This window comes from Oncorhynchus clarkii, chromosome 25 (genome assembly GCF_045791955.1).
Source record: "Oncorhynchus clarkii lewisi isolate Uvic-CL-2024 chromosome 25, UVic_Ocla_1.0, whole genome shotgun sequence".
Classification (NCBI taxonomy): domain Eukaryota; kingdom Metazoa; phylum Chordata; class Actinopteri; order Salmoniformes; family Salmonidae; genus Oncorhynchus; species Oncorhynchus clarkii.
In genome coordinates, this window is record NC_092171.1 from 36,187,369 (window position 1) to 36,209,119 (window position 21,751).

Below are 21,751 nucleotides of genomic sequence, written 5' to 3' on the forward strand. Positions count from 1 at the left end.
ATAGAGACATACCCCAAGCGACTTACAGCTGTAATCGCAGCAAAAGGTGGCGCTACAAATTATTAACTTAAGGGGGCTGAATAATTTTGCACGCCCAATTTTTCAGTTTTTGATTTGTTAAAAAAGTTTGAAATATCCAATAAATGTCGTTCCACTTCATGATTGTGTCCCACTTGTTGTTGATTCTTCACAAAAAAATACAGTTTTATATCTTTATGTTTGAAGCCTGAAATGTGGCAAAAGGTCGCAAAGTTCAAGGGGGCCGAATACTTTCGCAAGGCACTGTACATGACTGGGCTAGCCCTGATCTATGCTTTGCGGCGTCAACTTCGGCCACGTATCAGGGCTGGGCTACACTGGTGTCCTAATGTTACACCAGTAGAGGTAGGAGACCGTTCTCACCCATTCAGTCAGTTGTGCTGGGCCTAAACATTATATGGCTGGGCTAGCCTGTATCTGGAAGGTCTGGCCCTGGATGTGGTGACCGGGGATTTGTTCACTGGTCTGACTCATAGAGATGGGCTGGCTGCTCTGGTTGTTGATGTGGATAGCCTGGGCCTGACCCTTCTGCTCTCTGGTCATCTGATCCAGTATGGGGCCGTGGTCCTGGATGGGTGTCCCTTCGCAATCCGTGATAGTTTGCAAGCCCTGCCACACCCGACGAGCGTCAGTGCCGGTATAGTAGGTTTAGATCTTATAACGACACAGGGAGAGACCCAGATGCAGACACAGGAGGCAGATGGTTTGAATCTCTGATATTTATTAGAATACAAGGGGCAGGCAATAGGCAGGTTGAGGAGAGCCAGAAGTTCATCAAATCCAAATGAAACTTTGTCACATGCGCCGAATACATTAACCAGGTCAGAGTCCGAAAGGTACAGGGGGGCAGGCAGGCTCGAGGTCAAGGCAGGCTGAATGGGCAGGCGGGCTCAGTGTCAGGGCAGGCAGAACAGGTTGGAACCGGGAGGGCTAGAAAACAGACTAGGAAAACCAGGAGCACGGAAAAACACGCTGGTAGGCTTGACAAGACAAAACTGGGAACAGACAGAGAACACATGTATAAATACTCGGGGGAAAATGGGGAAGATGGGCGACACCTGGAGGGGGTTGGAGACAAGCACAAAGACCGGTGAAACAGATCAGGGTGGAGTGGAGACAAGCACAAAGACAGGTGAAACAGATCAGGGTGGAGTGGAGACAAGCACAAAGACAGGTGAAACAAAGACAGGTGCAACTGCTTCATTTGACCACTTCCATATTGAGCTGGTACTTCCTGTTTACGTTTTTGCTTATAAGCAGAAATCAGGAGGATAGAGTTATGGTCAGATTTGCCAAATGGAGAACGATGGAGATCTCTGTATGTTCTCTGTTGCTGACGTAAAGGTAATCTAGAGTTTTTTTCCGCCTTTAGTTACGCAGGTGACATGCTAGCAGAAATGAGGTATGACGGATTTCAGTTTCCCTGCATTAAAATCCCCGGCCACTAGGAGCGCAGCCGCCGGATGAGCATTTTCTTGTTTGCTTTTGGCCCCATACAGCTTGTTGAGTGCGGTCTTAGTGCCAGCATCGGTTTGTGGTGGTAAATAGACAACTATGAAAAATATAGATTAAAACTCTCTTAGTAAATAATATGGTATACAGCTTTTCATGAGGTATACAGTTCATCATGAGGTCTAGGATCAGCTCCCCTCCCTCAATCCTAACCTTCTCGGAGCAGGTTAGGAAAATTTACTCTGCAGGTTAGGAGATTTAACGTAGCAGGTTGGGAGAATTAGGATAAGGTTAGTAAAAGGTCAGGGTGTGACAATTTGACAAAACTCCCATCGAGCCACGACCACACTGCATTGCTTTTTTTAAACAATATATCAAGGTTTCAGGACCTTACCGTCCCTTCTCTCGGGTCGTAACTAGTTACCACAGTCAAAGTCATAATAAGCGCCTAATCGACCAATCAGATGAGGGACTGTGATGACGTGCATGGCGGCTTGCGGGAAAAGACCAATCAGATGAGGGACTGTGATGACGTGTATGGCGGCTTGCGGGAAAAGACCAGTCAGATGAGGGAGTGTGATGACTCGTATGCCGACCGGCTAGCAAGGGCAGACGAGATACATGTATTTCTTTTATCTAGCGATCCATCAATGATTTGGTTATTTATTATCTATAATAAAACCAAACATCCTAAATGCGAAGTGGCAATAAGATGTCTTATTCAAACTCAGCTTACAAGATTTTTATGATATTAGTCATCATGAAGACTCATAGTTACTTGTCTTAAAGTTAGGCATATGCTACCTAATTTCAAAATAGGCCATCACTGTCAATCGTGAACAGTGGCGACCCATCATTCAGGGAAGCAGCATACAATACATTTTTGGACTGAACTTTTTGTGCTGTGCTCACTTGAAAGGTGGTTCTGCTTGTGGGCAAATTTTGAGAAGTTGGGAACTTGGGCCTCTTTCTAGAACTCCGACCTGAAGATCACTGACGTCATGATTCAAACTTGTTTTTGTTAGTTCCCAGTTGTCTTGAAAGCACCATAAATCCAGAGAAGGCCAGACTTATGACAAAAATTGCCCACAAGAAGGACCGCCGCGCCATCTTCCTATCAAGTGAGCATAGAACAAAAAATTGTGTCTAAAAATAGTATTGTATGCCGCTGCATAAATTATGTAATATTCCAGGGATATGTATACTGTAGCTAAGAAAGTAATACTAAGTGTATGTTGTGTAGTGAGCTGTTAGTAGCCCACGTGCCTCACCCTAATAATTTGGTCCCTTCATAACTTTCATAACCTACTGTTCTGACTAAGCTGTTAGTAGCCCATGTGGTGGTTCTGTTACTAGCCCATGTGCCTCACCCTAATAATTTGTCCCTTTTCATAACTTAGCCTACTGTTCTGACTTGGTGGTGCACATGTAGCCTATAGCCTGTTTTAAAGAAATGTAATCATAGAATATTGTAAGAGCTTTCACTGTGTGCTTATATGCCTCCTTTATTCATCCTATGGTTCTGACTTGGTTTACAAGGAGAATACTGTAAGAATGGCCCATGTTCTGAATTATGTTGCTGTACATTTCAAAAGTCTGTCCTAGCTCGCTTATTAATGTCATTAAGCCAATGTAGGCTAAATATCCCAAGCAGGGCTAAAGCAACTTCCAGAGTGTTCGGCTCTTGGGTTTTGCGGTGGTCACTTATTTGGGTGTCCTCGGCAGAACGTTGTTGCCATAACCAAGTGGTCACATATTGTTCTGGGTTTCACTGCGCAAGAGTAGAGGGGGGTCCGTGGAGTTCTATGAACGTGAAGGCAGACGCATGGTAAATTATGATTTTTTCAATGCTCTGATTGGCCAAAGTGGTCAAGCCTCCGAAGCCCTCCGCAGTGCACACATGTAGCGGATATATACAGTGCCTCTTTCCGATTTTCTCTATTTTTGACACTGAACGTTATATTAGATAAAGGGTACCCGAGTTTACAAATTAACGGGAAAAAAAGTATACATATTTTATTTAATTAACAAAGTTACACAACACCCAATTCGCCTGTGTTAAAACGTTTTTCTTGATGTGCATCAGTTCTAGCTTATTAATATGTTTTATGGAAAAAGGTGTCTCCATAATGAATCTAAATCGCTTACCTACATCTGGTAAAAAGGTGTGCCTCTCGCTTACGTGACTGTCAATAGCCGTAGTACTCTCTCAAGAAACACAAATATGGGGGGTGATAAGTGTCAGAATTAAGCTAATGATACCTCTCACCAAGTTACCTAACTTCTTCCGAGCAATAAAATACCGCCATGAGTTAACATGGACAATCAATGGAGACACGTTTTTTTTCCTAAGGCATCAAACTGCCGGATGCGTCACGTGTCAGTTTGCTTGTAAGTTTATTGATCTATTGGTTTATTTATCTTACCATAAACGCCTTAAACTTATACATGTTACCATGTTACATGTTCATTTGTGTCTGTTTAGTTTATTATTAAAGACCTCACCATGAACGCCTTAAATGTCTGTACATGATTTTGTAAAAAAATCAGAGTAATCTAATAAATTTGGTCGATTCAGCTAAAATAGGCACATCAGCTCAATACAAAAATGATTAGGCTAGTTGATATCGCAGCCAGCCACTACTGTGTAGATATGCCTATTTCTCACATCAATACAGACAAGTGCTTCTTTGTTGGAGGCAACCTAGGTCTCTAGTGGCGCATTCGAGAACTCCAGTGCGTTCAAGACAACTGGGAAGTAAGGAAAAAACGAGCTCAGACTGAAATGTATTTTTTTTGAAAGGTCATTCAACTCGGAATTACAATTCAGAAACTCTGGCATCTTTCTGACCTGAAAAATCCCTGATTTCATTACTTGATCTCGCCCCCCGTCACCATGCAATCCTTAGGCTATACACTTCTGTGGACATGTCTTATGGTTAAATGCAGGGCTTGAATTGAGGGGGTATATGAGGTTATAGGCCTAACCCTTGTTATAGATGGGAAAACAGCATATGCTACGCCTTGTTTGCTTAGCCTTAGAAAAAACAGCCCAGATTACATAAAGTGATCTAGGCTATAACAATGATTAACTCCACAATTATTTCCACATGGCCTACTAGCCTATCAAAGGTCTTGCTCAGCCTCACCATAACAGGAAAATGTGGTTGGGTTCATTAAATGCTTAACAATTTAGAATATTAGTGGTAGGCTATGCTTACCACAAAAGACCAAAAACACCCCAGCCTGTTTTGATCACAGATCATGATGAAGCCTGAACATTTCAGCTGTTTGTCATTTTAGTGCACAATCTCCTACAGATTTGATACACATTAAGACCTATATTTAATCTGAATTTGACAAACAATAGCCTGACTAGGATCCTGACGTTTCCCCATTTTTTATTTAACTAGGCAAGTCAGTTAAGAACACATTCTTATTTACAATGACGGCCTAGGAAGAGTGGGTTAACTGCCTTGTTCAGGGGCAGAACAACAGATTTTTACCTTGTCAGCTCGGGGACTCAATCCAGCAAACTCTCGGTTACTGGCCCAACGCTCTAACCACAATATTTGTTACCAATTAGGCTAAATGTATTCCTATTAATGAGCTTTTGTTTAACTATTAATTTGCATAGGCTAACCATTGAGATTAACGTTATTTACTATGTTCTGCTTTTTATAAATAAACAGGCATCGGAGTAAAACCATCCCCCCCCCCCACACACACACACACACTTTTAAAATTTAACTAAGCAAGTCAGTTAAGAACAAATTATTATTTACAATGACGGCCTAGGAACAGTGGGTTAACTGCCTTGTTCAGGGGATGAACAACAGACTTATACCTTGTCAGCTCGGGGATTCAATATAGCAACCTTTCGGTTACTGGCCAAACGCTCTAACCACTAGGCTTCATTAATGTTACTTACCTTACAGATCACAAAGTCATCTAATTTCCACTTCATTCATATGCAAAAACATTTGATTCATACACTGGCTTGTCTTAGCAGATATGGACAACATGACAATAACAGTAGCTGATGTAATGAAAAGTTGGAGAGTGGTTGGTAATGCAGGACATCAGGTGGATCCATGTCTGGGTGTTCGGCAGAATCCCTAGATCCTGGAGAACAAGAGCAGAGTAAAGGGAACAGGGTAGGAGACAGATGTAAACAAGCAAACACACAGGTTACAGGTTGATCAGGTATGTAAAAATAGTTATTTAAATGTTTGATTAGACATATACTAATGTTAATGGGAGATAAAAAAAATTAGACGGGTATCCTTTCTTTTCTATGTCAGTGGGGTTGATGGAGGTAAGGGCTGGTACCTGGAAAAGATAGAGGAGTAGTGAGAGAAACTCAGGGTGGTGTTACCACTGGAGTCATACACCTTAACAGTATGTTAACAAAATGTAATTATTTTCAAATAAACCAAAGTTGCCTTAACACAGTAGGCCTAAATATTTCCTGACGATATCACAACTTAAATATAGCCTACTGTTACGCATGCCTCTATGAAGAGGGAACGCAACACCCTGCTACAACTCAACTCTCCGTGAAAGAGGTATGGGACTGTAGGTGTGAGTAAGGATGACAAAAGGCAGAGAGAGGGGTACCGTTTACAAGGAATTTATTCCGTCACACGGTAATATGGGGAAAAGGGGCTGGACGTAACCAAAGCAAAGAAAGTAAATCTCAAATCCCCCTCTCCTACCTTACCTGCCTACCCACTACTTATCTTAGCACCACCTGGTGCCCTAACCAAAATACAGGGGGTGGTCCGCCCAGGTCTTACCTAGTGTGCCTAGACATTGAATATACTACAGGTATATGTATGCCCGCGGGCCTCTTGCCGAAGCACTCCCTAGGTGCATTCCCACCTTATGGCAAGGTGCTCCATCATACTGGAAAAGGCATTGTTTGTCACCAAACTGTTCCTGGATGGTTGGGAGAAGTTACTCTCGGAGGATGTGTTGGTACCATTCTCTATTCATGGCTGTGTTCTTAGGCAAAATTGTGAGTGAGCCCACTACCTTGGCTGAGAAGCAACCCCACACATGAATGGTCTCAGGATGCTTTACTGTTGGCATGACACAGGACTGATGGTAGCGCTCATTGTCTTCTCCGGACAAGCTTTTTTCCAGATGACCCAAACAATCGGAAAGGGGATTCATCAGAGAAAATGACAGTACCCCGGTCCTCAGCAGTCCAATCCCTGTACCTTTTGCAGAATATCAGTCTGTCCCTGATGTTTTTCCTGGAGAGAAGTGGCTTCTTTGCTGCCCTTCTTGACACCAGGCCATCCTCCAAAACTCTTTGCCTCACTGTGTGTGCAGATGCACTCACACCTGCCTGCTGCCATTCCTGAGCAAGCTCTGTACTGGTGGTGCCCCGATCCCGCAGCTGAATCAACTTTAGGAAACGGTCCTGGCGCATGCTGGACTTTCTTGGGCGCCCTGAAGCCTTCTTCACTCTCCTTGAAGTTCTTGATGATCCGATAAATGGTTGATTTAGGTGCAATCTTACTGGCAGCAATTTCCTTGCCTGTGAAGCCCTTTTTGTGCAAAGCAATGATGATGGCACATGTTTCCTTACAGGTAACCATGATTGACAGAGGAAGAACAATGATTCCAAGCACCACCCTCCTTCTGAAGCTTCCAGTCTGTTATTCAAACTCAATCAGCATGACAGAGTGATCTCCAGCCTTGTCCTCGTCAACACTCACATCTGTGTTAACGAGAGAATCACTGACATGACGTCAGCTGGTCCTTTTGTGGCAGGGCTGAAATGCAGTGGAAATGTTTTTGGGGGATTCAGTTCATTTGCATGGCAAAAAGGGACTTTGCAATTAATTGCAATTTATCTGATCACTCTTCATAACATTCTGGAGTATATGCAAATTGCCACCATACAAACTGAGGCAGCAGACTGAAAATGTATATTTGTGTCATTCTCAAAACTTTTGGCCACGACTGTACATTTATTCACTCTGTGATAGGGTTGGATCCTATATGCTACTTTTAATGTCCTGTACATGGTTCAGTGCCTATAATTTAGGCTGTGTGTAGAATGGGGCATAAAGGAAATTACCTCTACTAATAAATTACTACTAGAATATAGCAATAAGGAAAACAGCATACAAATGTGGCTTGTGTATTCATTTGCCTATAACTAATCATAATTCCATTATTTTTACATTAAAAAGAGAGTACTTCAAAATGAGAAGATCCTGCCATGGAAAAGACTGGGTGGACATAAAGTGGAAAGGAGGGGAAATAACTCACACCATGCAGCAGGACACCTTCAGCTGAGGGGGTCTTTGTATTGCAGGTTTGATAGTTATATTTTCAATAATGAATGTTTAGCTGTTGTGACAATTATGTAAAAAAAAAATAATCTTATTTGTTGGTGTAGATGGCCAAGGAAGTTGCATAGAACTTCCAACATCCGCTCCCAAATAGATATGGAACCTTCAAAAACACATGGACCAACTGCGAAAAGAAATGGCTGAGGATATACTAAAAATGTCTGGTATGTAATTACATTTAATTCAAAATAAATGTAAATTCTTTATAAATATGTAGTTGTGTGGGACAGCCATATGTTCAGTTCATGCCTATGATTTCAGAGTTCAACAAAGTCAACAACTGCTTCATTTGTGCCACTGATAAAGAACCTGGATGTAGCCCAAAAACAGACTGGGTTAGTAACTTTATTTAACATGTTTATAATCTTTTGACAACAGTGACAGCATGTAAGAAAATGTATGATATAACACAATGGATGGCTAATTTGTCATACTGCGTTGATATTATTTATAACGCGTTTGGTTTTGATTGAATGTTTTGCATGCCAACTGAGGATCCATGTGCTGTGCCTAGGAGTGAAGACAAAAGAGTTCAACAGAGTAAAGAACACAAACTGGATGTGCAGTCTTTGTTGTTGAAAATGTATGCTATACCCCATACACACTGAAGAGGCTCTGACAACCAGGGATAAAGAGAAAGTTAGCACTGTGAAATGTTTCATACTTAATTGAAGTGTCTGACATGTTGGAAAAGATGAAAGGTCTACAATTTGTTTCATTTGTCAATATTTTATTTTTATTCATTGATTTACTGGCCACCATTACGGTGGTTACATGTTCAGTATATGTATTGACCAGCAAACACACTGCAGCCTACCTCACCCTCTCTCTCTGCTTTAGACAATTAAAAGCATGACTCTCGTACTTTGCCCTTTTCCTTTATGGTTTATATTAACGACGAAATGAGATATTCTCTCCCTCTCTCTCTCTCCTATTGTGTACCACTGTTAAATACTGTGCAAAAATATTAAAAAAATGGGGAAATGAGTACTTAGAACTACCAATTATTGTAGATAAATATTAAAGAAAAGGGTAAACACAACAATGGACTGAACCCCCTAGTTGTCAAACTAATAATAATGTACAACAATATAGAAGATACATGACCAGAGGTTATGCAATATGGGTGTAAATCCACTGCATGCTTCTTAGGTGTGTAATTGACATGACCAAGGAGCTATTGCAAATTTGAAACTATGAAAAATGTACGTTACACTGCGTGATTTTACAGGAGACAAACAAGAGTGTGCAATATGGAAGGGTAGTCAGCGGACATTAGGTCACATGACCAAGGAGCTATTGAAATTCGAAATTTTGAAAAATTAATTAAAATTAATGGAAAACCAAGTGAGATGAAAATGGACAAACTAAAGGGTGTGCAATGTATAGGGCCACCGAGTGGACATTCTGAACCTTGTTTGAAGTCTAGGTCACATGACCAAGGAGCTATTGAAATTTGAATGTAAAGTAAGTGTGTACTTTGTTCACGCTCCCTAACTAATTCAACTAAGGAATACAAAACGCTGCTCACATTTCCACATGTTTATTAGCCTTTGAAAGCAAATTCGTGTCTAAATCGTGAAAATAATACCTGTGCAATGTTGTGCGCAATTTTTCCAACATCATGACACTTATTTGGAGTCTGTGGCTCAAGTGGTTTGAAAGCGCGAATATCCGTCGAATATCGAACTTGAAACGGTCTTTACCTCGGTGTTAGACCAACGGTGATATTTCATTCACTTAGCGATCTATACAGTATGTGAAGATAGATAGCCTGCCTAAATTAGTCTGCCCTGTAGCTAGTTAGCTAATAATACATCGTTCTTTTTACTTACTTGGATAGATTATTCCAGCCATGTGGACAATTGGAAACAGGGCTGCAAAGGTTCTCAACCAGAGCGTTTTAGAGGATATTACTATTGAATTTATGTATCAATTTAATAACCAGACCTTCATACAAACTTGCTATGCTGAATTCTTGACGCACGATCGAATTTGCTGCCAGCACGCCCACAGGCATATAATGGGCGGCCTAAATGGCAATTTACCGTAATCTAGTGTACATTCAACGCCATCACACTCCCTCATCGGATTGGTCGCGTATGCGGGCGTTTACCACTTTGTGGCTGTGGTAAGGACCCTTCTCTCACCTTCGTTCAGACTATCGCGAGACGGAGATTGTTCTGTTGCTTTACACCCCTTGAACAATGGGACAGATATTTCACCGGATGTATGAATGTGAAGCATCCGGTTGGCGTTTCCACTAACTATCAAATACGGTGATGCGGGGAAGCCCATTGGCCGGCAGAGGGAAAATAAGGAGCGAGGTGGCTTTTGTCCAACATTCTACTATTTTTGTCATTGATGGAACATTTGATCTTCATACAGTTCTGTTTCCAAAACTATTACCTGTAACAAACAGACTGCGTTTTGTAGACTTGACCCCTTTTCCAAAGTAAAAAAAAGAAAGAAAAAAACGTGTTGTTTGGAAGGAGCGCAAGGGCTAGGTGTTCCCTAACGAAATGATCGAATAAATGTTAAAACAAGCCAATAGGACCTCACTAGCCCGTGCTTGGCTCTGCCTATATCCTTGGTTATTCTGTCGACTATGATTAATTTGCTCCCATTGGAAACGACAGGTTCTGGTCTGTCTTGGGTCAGTTTAAAAAAACTTTGGTTAAATCCTCCGCATGTGCGCGTTTACTCCTTTAAAAAGTCCTTCCCTTGAAAAACGAGAAGCGGCAAACTGTTTGTCCATTTTGAGACGCCGTAACTAGTAAATATTTTCTCAATTCTTAGTCAGAATTAATCAAAGAAAACAAAAAAAAATCTGTCATTCATTGACGTTTTTGTCCAGGTTATCTTTAGTCGTACAATTTTACATCTAAGACGTTTGGTGCAGTATTTCTCAATCGAAAAAAACATGGAATGAAAACGATTCGCCTCTCGTTGAATGACAAACACAGACGCCGAAAAGTTGTGGTGTGCACGAACAGCAGAAAGAAAACCTTGCCGAATGGTGCGTTCAAAACAACTGGGAACTCAATCTCCGATTTCCTTGTGTTAAATAGAACTGGGAACTCGGAAAAAAACTAGCTCCGACTTGGAAAAACATTTTTTCCTAGTTCCCAGTTGGACTTCGGGCTAGAAGGTTGAGGGTTCGAGACCTCCTCCCTGCCTGTTTCATTACATTAGTGTCAGAAGTGATCGGACCATGTGAAACGCTAGTTTAGTTAGCGGCAGGGTAGCCTAGTGGTTAGAGCGTTGGACTAGTAACCGGAAGGTTGCAAATTCATATCCCCGAGCTGACAAAGTACAAATCTGTCGTTCTGCCCCTGAACAGGCAGTTAACCCACTGTTCCTAGGCCGACATTGAAAATAAGAATTTGTTCTTAACTGACTTGCCTAGTTAAATAAAGGAAACATAAAAATAAAGTAGTGCCCTGCGGATTGTGGTCTCAGAGCCGTTCCTCGGAAATGTTCGACCTGCTAACTGGTTGTGCATAACTACAACCAGTTAGCAAGTCAGAATTGTCAGTCTCCTAGTTCCGACTGGTATTTCAACGTGGCAATGGGACGCCGGGCTATCGCGTCTGTGGACTATGTATGAGTGTGCTTAAAATCTCAGGCATGCGCAGCAGTGAGCCACTGATCGTAATACGCTCTGGTTGGTACAATTTTCCTATTTCCCACCGTTGTTGTCTAGCAAACAACTGTTTTTGTAGTCCACTGTCACGTAATTGTTTGAAATTTAGTTCAGGTTCTTGTTTAACTGTAGGCGAATCTTTATTATAGGCGACATGACGTCTGCTCTCTAAGGTCAACTTGAAGAATGTTGGGCAACCTTTTACAAGAGACATGCAGTCGCTTAGCAGCCTTTTTCTATGTCATAACTGTGTTTGTAGTTCTCGTACAGTACACTATGAACACTATGGTTATTAACAGATTAACATATGAATAAAAAAGACTTCACCGCTTCATAGCGCATCAGTAGTTGGCTGGATGCAAACTCATAAAGGCACACGGGATTTATTTGAATCCTTTTAGGACTTTAACCCCCGCAGAGTAGGGTGAAGTTGCCTCTAGACTCTGATCTTGGGTCAGTTTTGCATGTCCCCCACTGATGTTTAATGTTGGGGGAGGGGAACTGATCCTCTATCTGCGCATCCCACAGATACAAACTAGCCCGATAGAGAATTCTATTACATAATGATTTGGCTGTTCATTATGCAGAGTAGTAAGTTAGTTTGATACTTTGTGACCTTGCACAGCCTGCAGGTAGGCCAACACATTCGTTGGAGAAGTTCTGTTAGGTAATCATAATAGATTATGGGCAAATAGCAGTGTTTTATGTAAATGCCCTTAAGAAAAAATATTGCAGTCAGAATGCGGTATAACTGCAGTATCCTGCAATTACTGCATCCCAAATACCACAGGCGACTGGTTACTGAAGCTTCAAAGGGGTGATTATAATATTTTTCAACCTGCTGTATTTCACTTCAAAATCCCAAGCAGTGTTGGATACTGCTAAAAATCAAAATGTTGATTAAAAAAGGTTGAATGTTTAACACTTGAGTCAAGTGGAGTGGTGAGTATGTACAAATAACCCATTGTCATTTAATTTACATTAACCAACCAATGTATCCTTAAACTTTAGCCCCATGTTATATATATATAAATATATATAAATGTAACCTTTTAACTAGGCAAGTCAATAAAGAACTCATTCTTATTTACAATGATGGCCTACCAAGAGGCAAAAGGCCTGATGCAGCGACGTGGCTGGGATCAAAAAGAAACATGTAGGACTGGAACACTGCAATGCTGTTTCAGTTGTTCTTCCACCCCTTTCTCCCCTACACCCTCCCCTTTCTCCCCTACACCCTCCCCTTTCTCCCCTCACACCCTCCCCTTTCTCCCCTACACCCTCCCCTTTCTCCCCTACACCCTCCCCTTTCTCCCCTCACACCCTCCCCTTTCTCCCCACACACCCTCCCCTTTCTCCCCTACACCCTCCCCTTTCTCCCCTCACACCCTCCCCTTTCTCCCCTCACACCCTCCCCTTTCTCCCCCCACACCCTCCCCTTTCTCCCCTACCCCCTCCCCTTTCTCCCCACACACCCTCCCCTTTCTCCCCCCACACCCTCCCCTTTCTCCCCTACACCCTCCCCTTTCTCCCCCCCACACCCTCCCCTTTCTCCCCCCCACACCCTCCCCTTTCTCCCCACACACCCTCCCCTTTCTCCCCACACACCCTCCCCTTTCTCCCCCCACACCCTCCCCTTTCTCCCCACACACCCTCCCCTTTCTCCCCCCACACACTCCCCTTTCTCCCCCCACACCCTCCCCTAACCCGGACGACGCTGGACCAATTGTGAGCCACCTCATGGGTCTCCCGGTCACGCTGCGACACTTGCACTGCTATTTTGATATGGATTTGATCATACTCCCCTTCCTGTATCACCTACAGGTGCTTTAACAAGGTAAACTGTGCCTTCGTAAACTAGTCAGACCCCTTGACTTTCCACATTTTGTTAGGTTACAACCTTGTTCTAAAATGGATTAAATTGAGGCCAAAGAGTTCAATCTTCGTTTCATCAAATCAGATGATCTTGTTACTCATGGTCAGAGTCTTTAGGTGCCTTTCTGGCTAATTCCAAGTGGGCTGTCATGTGCCTTTTCCTGAAGAGTGGCTTCTGTCTGTCCAGTCTACCATAAAGGCCTGATTGGTGGAGTGCTGCCTTCTCCCATCTCCACATAGGAACTCCAGAGCTCTGTCAGAGTGACCATCGGGTTCTTGGTTACCTCCCTGACCAAGGCCCTTCTCCCCCAATTGCTTAGTTTGGCTGGGCGGCCAGGTCTAGGAAGAGTCTTGGTGGTTCCAAACTTCTTCCATTTAAGAATGATGGAAGCCACTGTGTTTTTGGGACCTTCAATGCTGCAGAAATGTTTTGGTACCCTTTCCCAGTTCTGTGCCTCGACACGATCCTGTCTCGGAGCTCTACTGACTATTCCTTTGACTTGTTTTTTTCTCTGACATGCACCCGTGGGACCTTTTATATAGACAGGTGTGTGCCTTTCCAAATCATGTCCAATCAAGTTCTAGAAACATCTCAAGGAGGATCAATGGAAACAGGATGCACCTGAGCTCAATGTCAAGTCTCATAGCAAAGGGTCTGAATACTTATGAGGTATTGTGAGTAGATTATTTTGTTTAATCCATTTTAGAATAAGGCTGTAACATAACAAAATGTAGAAAAAGTCAAGGGGTCTGAATACTTTCAAAAGGCACTGTATACACAGTATAACGCAGTACAAGTATTACAACTTTCCCTTATGACGTTTTTCTCCCAGCAGAATCATCCTATGATGAAGAGTATGACAGTCGTGGTGGTGGGTGGAGGTGTGGTTGGCTTCTCCACAGCTGTGTGCATCGCTGAGGCCCTCCCCTACTGCTCTGTGACCCTCATAGCTGACAGGTTTACCCCAGACACCACCAGCGACGTGGCTGCTGGGATCCTGATTTGCTCACCATTCCCAGGTGAGGCATGGGCATCTCTTTATCCAGTGAATTAAGTTCATTAACAGTCATAATTTTTTTCCCTCCCTCCCTCCCTCCCTCCCTCCCTCTCTCTGTCCCCCCCCCCCCCCCTCTGTCCCCCCCCCCCCTCCCTCTGTCCCTCTCCCCCCCCCCCTCCCTCTGTCCCTCCTCCCCCCTCCCTCTGTCCCTCTCCCCCCTCTGTCCCTCTCCCCCCCCCTCCCTCTGTCCCTCCCTTCCCTCCCATTCCCTCCCTTTCTGCCTCCCATTCCCTCCCTCCATTCCTCTCCCTTCCTTCCTCCATTAATTCCTCACTCCCTCCAATTCCCCTCCATCCATTCCCCTCTCCCTCCATCCATTCCTCGTTCGCTCTTCCTCCATTCCTCTCCCTTCATCCATTCCTCTCCCTCCATCCATTCCTCGCTCGCTCTTCCTCCATTCCTCCCCCTCCATTCCTCGCTCCTCTCGCTCCCTCCATCTCTCACACCCTCCTCCCTCCCACTCCCCCCCCTCTTCGTCCCTCCCTCCATTCCTCTCACTCCCTCCCTCCATTCCTCTCACTCCCTCCATCTCTCTCGCTCCCCCCCTCCATTCCTCTCGCTCCCTCCATCTCTCACACCCACCCTCCCGCTCCCTCCCTCCCTCCATTCCTCTCACTCCCTCCATCTCTCTCGCTCGCTCCCCCCTTCCATTCCTCTCGCTCCCCCCCTCCATTCCTCTCGCTCCCTCCATCTCTCTCCCCCCCTCCATTCCTCCCTCTCCCTCCCTCTCTCCCTCCATTCCTCCCTCTCTCTCTCCCTCCCTCGCTCCTCTCGCTCTCTCCATCTCTCACACCCTCCCTCCCGCTCCCCCCCTCCATTCCTCTCGCTCCCCCCTTCCATTCCTCTCGCTCCCCCCTCCATTCCTCTCGCCCCCCCCCCTCCATTCCTCTCTCTCCCCCCCTCCATTCCTCTCTCTCCCCCCCTCCATTCCTCTCGCTCCCTCCCTCCATTCCTCTCGCTCCCCCCCTCCATTCCTCTCGCTCCCCCCCTCCATTCCTCTCGCCCCCCCCCTCCATTCCTCTCGCCCCCCCCCTCCATTCCTCTCGCCCCCCCCCCCTCCATTCCTCTCGCCCCCCCCCTCCATTCCTCTCGCCCCCCCCCTCCATTCCTCTCGCCCCCTCCCTCCATTCCTCTCGCCCCCCCCTCCATTCCTCTCGCTCCCTCCCTCCCTCCATTCCCTCTCGCTCCCTCCCTCCCTCTCGCTCCCACCCACCCTCCCTCCCTCCCTCTCGCTCCCACCCACCCTCCCTCCCTCCCTCTCGCTCCCACCCACCCTCCCTCCCTCCCTCTCGCTCCCACCCACCCTCCCTCCCTCCCTCTCGCTCCCACCCACCCTCCCTCCCTCCCTCTCGCTCCCACCCACCCTCCCTCCCTCCCTCTCGCTCCCACCCTCCCTCCCGCTCCCACCCTCCCTCCCTCCCTCCCGCTCCCACCCACCCACCCTCCCGCCCGCTCCCACCCACCCTCCCGCCCGCTCCCACCCACCCTCCCGCCCGCTCCCACCCACCCTCCCTCTCGCTCCCACCCACCCTCCCTCCCTCTCGCTCCCACCCACCCTCCCTCCCTCTCGCTCCCACCCACCCTCCCTCCCTCTCGCTCCCACCCACCCTCCCTCCATTCCTCTCGCTCCCACCCACCCTCCCTCCCTCTCGCTCCCACCCACCCTCCCTCCCTCTCGCTCCCACCCACCCTCCCTCCATTCCTCTCGCTCCCACCCACCCTCCCTCCATTCCTCTCGCTCCCACCCACCCTCCCTCCATTCCTCTCACTCCCTCCCTCCATTCCTCTCGCTCCCTCCCCCCCTCCATTCCTCTCGCTCCCTCTCTCGCTCCCTCTCCCCCTCCATTCCTCCCTCTCCCCCTCCATTCCTCCCTCTCCCCCTCCATTCCTCCCTCTCTCCCTCCATTCCTCCCTCCATTCCTCCCTCTCTCCCTCCCTCCCTCCATTCCTCCCTCTCTCCCTCCCTCCCTCCATTCCTCCCTCTCTCTCTCCCTCCATCCATCCCTCGCTCCTCTCGCTCCCTCCATCTCTCACACCCTCCCTCCCGCTCCCCCCCTCCATTCCTCTCGCTCCCCCCCTCCATTCCTCTCGCTCCCCCCCTCCATTCCTCTCGCTCCTCCCTTCCATTGCTCTCGCTCCTCCCTTCCATTGCTCTCGCTCCCCCCCTCCATTCCTCTCGCTCGCCCCCTCCATTCCTCTCGCTCGCCCCCTCCATTCCTCTCGCTCCCCCCCTCCATTCCTCTCGCTCCCCCCCTCTCCCCCTCCATTCCTCCCTCTCTCCCTCCCTCCATTCCTCCCTCTCTCTCTCCCTCCATCCATCCCTCCCTCTCTCCCTCCCTCCATTCCTCCCTCTCTCTCTCCCTCCATCCATCCCTCGCTCCTCTCGCTCCCTCCCGCTCCCCCCCTCCATTCCTCTCGCTCCCCCCCTCCATTCCTCTCGCTCCCCCCCTCCATTCCTCTCGCTCCTCCCTTCCATTCCTCTCGCTCCCCCCCTCCATTCCTCTCGCTCCCCCCCTCCATTCCTCTCGCTCCCCCCTCCATTCCTCTCGCTCCCTCCCTCCCTCCCTCTCGCTCCCTCCCTCCCTCCCTCTCGCTCCCTCCCTCCCTCCCTCCCTCTCGCTCCCTCCCTCCCTCCATTCCTCTCGCTCCCTCCCTCCCTCCATTCCTCTCGCTCCCTCCCACCCTCCCTCCATTCCTCTCGCTCCCTCCCACCCTCCCTCCATTCCTCTCGCTCCCTCCCCCCCTCTCGCTCCCTCTCTCGCTCCCTCTCCCCCTCCATCTCCCCCTCCATTCCTCCCTCTCTCCTTCCATTCCTCCCTCTCTCCTTCCATTCCTCCCTCTCCCCCTCCATTCCTCCCTCCATTCCTCCCTCTCTCCCCCTCCATTCCTCCCTCTCTCCCCCTCCATTCCTCCCTCTCTCCCGCTCCATTCCTCCCTCTCTCCCGCTCCATTCCTCCCTCTCTCCCGCTCCATTCCTCCCTCTCTCCCTCCATTCCTCCCTCTCCCCCTCCATTCCTCCCTCCATTCCTCCCTCTCTCCCCCTCCCTCTCTCCCCCTCCATTCCTCCCTCTCTCCCCCTCCATTCCTCCCTCTCTCCCCCTCCATTCCTCCCTCTTTCCCCCTCCATTCCCCTCTCCCGCTCTTACATCCCACTTTCCCCCCAGATATCCCTCTGGAACAGCAGCAGAGGTGGTTCAAGGAGACGATTGATCACCTGCTGGCTATTGCCCAATCAGAACAGGCATCAGAGGCTGGGGTGTTGCTCAGCTCAGGGTAAGGATCCTCAACCATAAAGGAATGGATGCTGTATAGTGCACTATTTTTGAGGGGCAGGTCCTCAAAGTGTGTATACACACACCGGAGCCAGAAGAGAAGTGCACTATAGGGTGCCATATGAAACACAAGTTACAGCCAGTTCAATAGTTCTCTGACATTTATTCATAAGTTCTACTGGTTGAAAATGCTCACCACTGTGAAGGGGTTTGGTTATAACTGGTATTGATAATATATTTTTTAGATGGCAAATATACAAGGAGCTCCCTGTGGATAAGGTGCCATTCTGGTCTGCATTTGTGCTGGGTTTCCGAATCATGACAGACCGTGAACTGAAACGGTTTCCTGATCACAAGTTTGGCCAGGCGTTCACCACAGTGAAATGTGAATGTTCCAACTACCTGCCATGGATGGAGAAGAGGTAAATTCTTGGTCTTAGCTTGTTTTTACTTCTATACTAGTCATATGTTAATCTATTAACGGTTTTACTGTATCAAAAACATTAACAGCTACTCTATGTACTTCCTGAATTAAAATATAGATGGCTTTTGCTTTTTTTCTCTGTTTCAAATCTTTTATGACTGACTTTAAAAAGTGTTGTTTTAGGTTTAGAAAAGCAGGAGGCCAGGTTGTGAAGCAGAAAGTAAACGACCTCCAGGAACTAAGCAGCCAGGGATACGACGTCATCGTCAACTGCTCCGGTCTGGGCGCCAAGTCTCTAGTAGGGGACTCTCAGGTCTACCCTGTCAGGGGGCAGGTCCTCAAAGTGTGTATACACACACACCTAAGAGAGCTTGTAAATAAGCATTTCATTGTGCTGTATTTGACCATAAACGTCCATATGATTTGAAGGTCCAGGCCCCTTGGCTCCAACACTTCATCCGGGATGGGGAAGGGCAGTCATATATCTACCCAGGGATGCACAGCGTGACAGTGGGCGGCACCAGGCAAGTTTATTAGAAAACAGAATTGCGTCATGAAATAAGATGCTCTTTACCTGAGGAATACTCTGGAATAAACACATTACATAATTATAATGTAGAAAGTGGGATGCACAAATTACCACAAAACATCACATGTTCACTACAAATTCAGTCTGTATGCTCTGTAGAAGAGAGACTTATCTTTTTGTGCGGCTGATTGGCTCTGTAGGCAGTTGGACGACTGGCGCCTGGAGGTTGACCCAAAGGACAGCCAGGACATCCTGGAGCGCTGTAGCAGCCTGGAGCCGTCCCTGAGCAGGGCCAGGGTCCTGGGGGAGTCTGTGGGGCTGAGACCCAGTAGGAAGAACGTCCGGGTGGAGAGAGAGATGGTCCTCCTGGGGAGCCGACAGGTACCGGTGGTGCATAACTACGGCCATGGGGGCTGGGGGGTCACTCTGAGCTGGGGCACAGCCCTGGAAGCACTGGGGCTGGTCAGGAAGTGTCTCCATGAGAGGCCCCCCAGGGCCAGGCTGTGAACACTACACAGATACTCTGCCATAGAAATAATTTCTGAATAACTTTGATATAATTACTTGATCTGCACTGTTTTTTCACACAATTAGTGATACCTGCTGCCATTGCACATTAAAGAAAGCAATGCAATTTTGCTCACTTGATATGATGCAAATTATTTTATGAAATCTCCACAGTGAAAAAGTTATTTGAATTGTCATCTGAATGTTATGGAAGATACCAAGATGAATGACATTGACTTTTCCATTTTAGAAAAAGTGGCAAAACCCCCGAGAGAAGGATATTTCAGACAAGAAATTGTTAATGGCTGAGGTAGAATAGTTAAAGGTACAGGGACTTGACATTTCACTAAGTATTGTCTTATGTTCAGATTTAATCAATTCTAACTTTACAGAAAAATAAAAATCAAAGACATTGTTTTTTGCATTGCTTTAATGACACTCAAATCTTAAAACAAATTCTGTCGTCCTCAGTCAAAGTATTAACATAACTTACTGCTTGGCAATGTTCATACTAGTTTAGAATCAAACGGGGTTAAAGGTGAAATATGATAAGAAACCCAGTAAGCCCCAGTAAGATCTATTTTTGTCAGTTATCAGTCTGTGAACCTCTAGCTGTGGTCTTCGACACATCCGGTCCTTCTTAGTACTACCATAGTAGTATGTGGTCACCATATGTGGTGAGAGCCCATTTATCTTGTCAGATATCTCCAGTCTTTCCTCCAGGATGGATCCCGACCTGACAGGTGTAGTTTTCCTTCCCACAGCAGACTGAGTCCTGTCGGCTTCAGACTAAGGAGGAGTGTCTGCACGGTCAGTCTGAGGTGCAGGGCTGGGTTGCTGCTTGTGTCATAACTATATACATTCTCCAGAGAGGTGCTGTCTAAAGACTAGTGTTCAGAGGCACGGTCCTAGTCACTTGTCATTGCTGGGGGGTGATGATACACATGGGTTTGGGTTTGACAGGGAAGGCTTGGCAAAACAATGCTTGGGGATATTAAGGTGTGTTAACCTGGGAACTTCTATGTTCAACTAACATACAAGACAGAACACTACAAGGTGTGTTGAGCAGTGGTTGTGAGGGTGGGTAGGGTCCTTCTGAGTGTCTTGGTAGATGCGGTAGAGCCTCTTGTGTAGGTTCTCCCTGCACCCCGGCCTTGGACATGGTGGTATGAGCTGGCTCTAGGTCTTCCAGGGTGTGTTCAGTGGTGTGGAGGCTCAGGTCTGAGTGGAGCTCCCCCAGGGAGAGGCAAGGCCGCAGCAGCCCCAGGACTGTGGGACTAGGCCTACCTCCCAGCCACAGCTCCTCACAGCTCCAGCTCCTCAGCCGCAGCGTGGCTATATGGGTGTCTCTGTGATGGCTCTGGCCCCACTCTGGTCTCAGGTTGTAGCTGGTCATGGGGACTATTAGAGATGGTAAGGTAGAGGCCTGGTTCTCTGATCTGGTCTGTAGGGTGGTTTTGCTGGGGTGAGTCAGGGGGAGGCTGAAGGGGAGGCTGGGGTTCTCTGGTGAAGGGAGGTGACTGGACTCACAACCTGACGAGGACCTGCTCATGGAAGATGTCTTCTTGCCCCTCCCTCCTGAAACAAACAGGCATTGTTAATGGATTAGTATGCCGGCCTTTTCAGAGGAGCTGAAATACATGGATGGAAACAGAACTGTAAAAAAAAAAAAAAAGCATTTCTTGTATTGTGAAAGCTAACGGGAATATGAAGCATATTGTGCAGTAGAGATGACTGATGAGGGAAATAAGCAGGCAGACCCGTCTAGTAAACCACAGAGTAGTTTATTCCATTCTCGGGCTCTCACTATGCCAGTGGCACACTTTAGAACTGTTCAAAGACCGGTTATGTCCCAAATGGCGCCCCATTCCCCAATGTAGTAATCGCACCATGTAGTGCACTACTGGTCTTGATTAAAAGCAGTGTACTACATATGGAATAGGGTGCCATTTGGGACAGACAGATATACCAGTATAACTCCTAGCATCAGAAGAGCTATGGTAAGATCGCCCTGAGCTGTATGAAACACTGATTTTAAGGTATCGTCAGCTATAACACACAGCTTATCTTATAAACATGAGTCTTTTCCCCCAGTCACAACTATGTTTTTTGATGTGCCCACAATTATTGGACAAAAATGTTGCGGCACCATTTTAACCAGTAAATATTTTTTCTTTTTTTCCCCCTTTGTCTCCCCAATTTCGTGATATGCAATTGGTAGTTAGTCTTGTCCCATCGTTGTAACTCCCGTACAAACTCGGGAGAGGCAAAGGTTGAAAGCCTTGTGTCCTCCGAAACACGACCCTGCCAAGTCACTGCTCGCTTAACCCGGAAGCCAGCTGCACCAATGTGTCGGAGGAAACACTGTCCAACTGGCGACCGTGTCAGCGTGCATGTGCCCATAGGAGTCGCTAGAGCGCGATGGGACATGGACATCCCGGCCGGCCAAACCCTCCCCTAACCCGGACGATGCTTGGCCAATTGTGTACCGCCTCATCAAGGGTCTCCCGGTCACGTCCGGCTGCGACACAGCCCGCGATCTTTAATTGAACCATTTACTAACTCTGAATCTTGCATT

General features: G+C 46.8%; 2 protein-coding genes and 1 long non-coding RNA gene across 8 annotated transcripts in view; 2 read left to right on the forward strand and 1 right to left on the reverse strand.

Annotated features, from left to right (window-relative positions):
- Window positions 1–7,614: 7,614 nt before the first annotated feature.
- LOC139383996 (uncharacterized) lies at window positions 7,615–8,483 on the forward strand. The gene is made up of 4 exons (XR_011628808.1): window positions 7,615–7,825; window positions 7,910–8,026; window positions 8,124–8,197; window positions 8,377–8,483. It is a non-coding gene; the product is annotated as an uncharacterized lncRNA (long non-coding RNA).
- A 2,960-nt stretch (window positions 8,484–11,443) lies between these two features.
- Window positions 11,444–19,643, forward strand: LOC139383764 (D-aspartate oxidase). Of its 6 annotated transcripts, none has more exons than XM_071128330.1 (7): window positions 11,444–11,529; window positions 14,220–14,403; window positions 17,606–17,714; window positions 17,959–18,135; window positions 18,321–18,480; window positions 18,567–18,661; window positions 18,867–19,643. In XM_071128330.1, the coding sequence occupies exons 2-7, from the start codon at window positions 14,229–14,231 to the stop codon at window positions 19,171–19,173; spliced, it is 1,023 nt and encodes a 340-aa protein (XP_070984431.1). In that variant the 5' UTR covers window positions 11,444–11,529; window positions 14,220–14,228; the 3' UTR covers window positions 19,174–19,643. The 6 variants fall into 6 exon arrangements, with proteins under 6 accessions (XP_070984431.1, XP_070984432.1, XP_070984428.1 ...); XM_071128331.1 differs by having other exon boundaries at window positions 11,469–11,529; window positions 14,217–14,403; XM_071128327.1 differs by lacking the exon at window positions 11,444–11,529 and adding an exon at window positions 11,557–11,728 and having other exon boundaries at window positions 14,219–14,403; window positions 18,567–18,665; window positions 18,871–19,588.
- LOC139383763 (SAM and SH3 domain-containing protein 1-like) overlaps window positions 19,589–21,751 on the reverse strand; it is a 90,407-nt gene continuing 88,244 nt past the window's right edge. Inside the window, exon 19 of the mRNA XM_071128325.1 lies at window positions 19,589–20,751. Within this exon, the coding sequence (XP_070984426.1) occupies window positions 20,168–20,751 (584 nt within the window). The 3' untranslated portion in view covers window positions 19,589–20,167. The remainder of the gene's footprint in view (window positions 20,752–21,751) is intronic.

Bases quoted from the DNA above. Each gene is read 5' to 3' on its own strand.
- LOC139383764 (XM_071128326.1), top strand. From the start codon at position 13,901: ATGCACCCGTGGGACCTTTTATATAGACAGGTGTGTGCCTTTCCAAAT. The intron at 18,481-18,566 runs GTGTGTATACAC...TATGATTTGAAG, and splicing joins TCAGGGGGCAGGTCCTCAAA to GTCCAGGCCCCTTGGCTCCA. The intron at 18,666-18,870 runs GTTTATTAGAAA...CTCTGTAGGCAG, and splicing joins CAGTGGGCGGCACCAGGCAA to TTGGACGACTGGCGCCTGGA.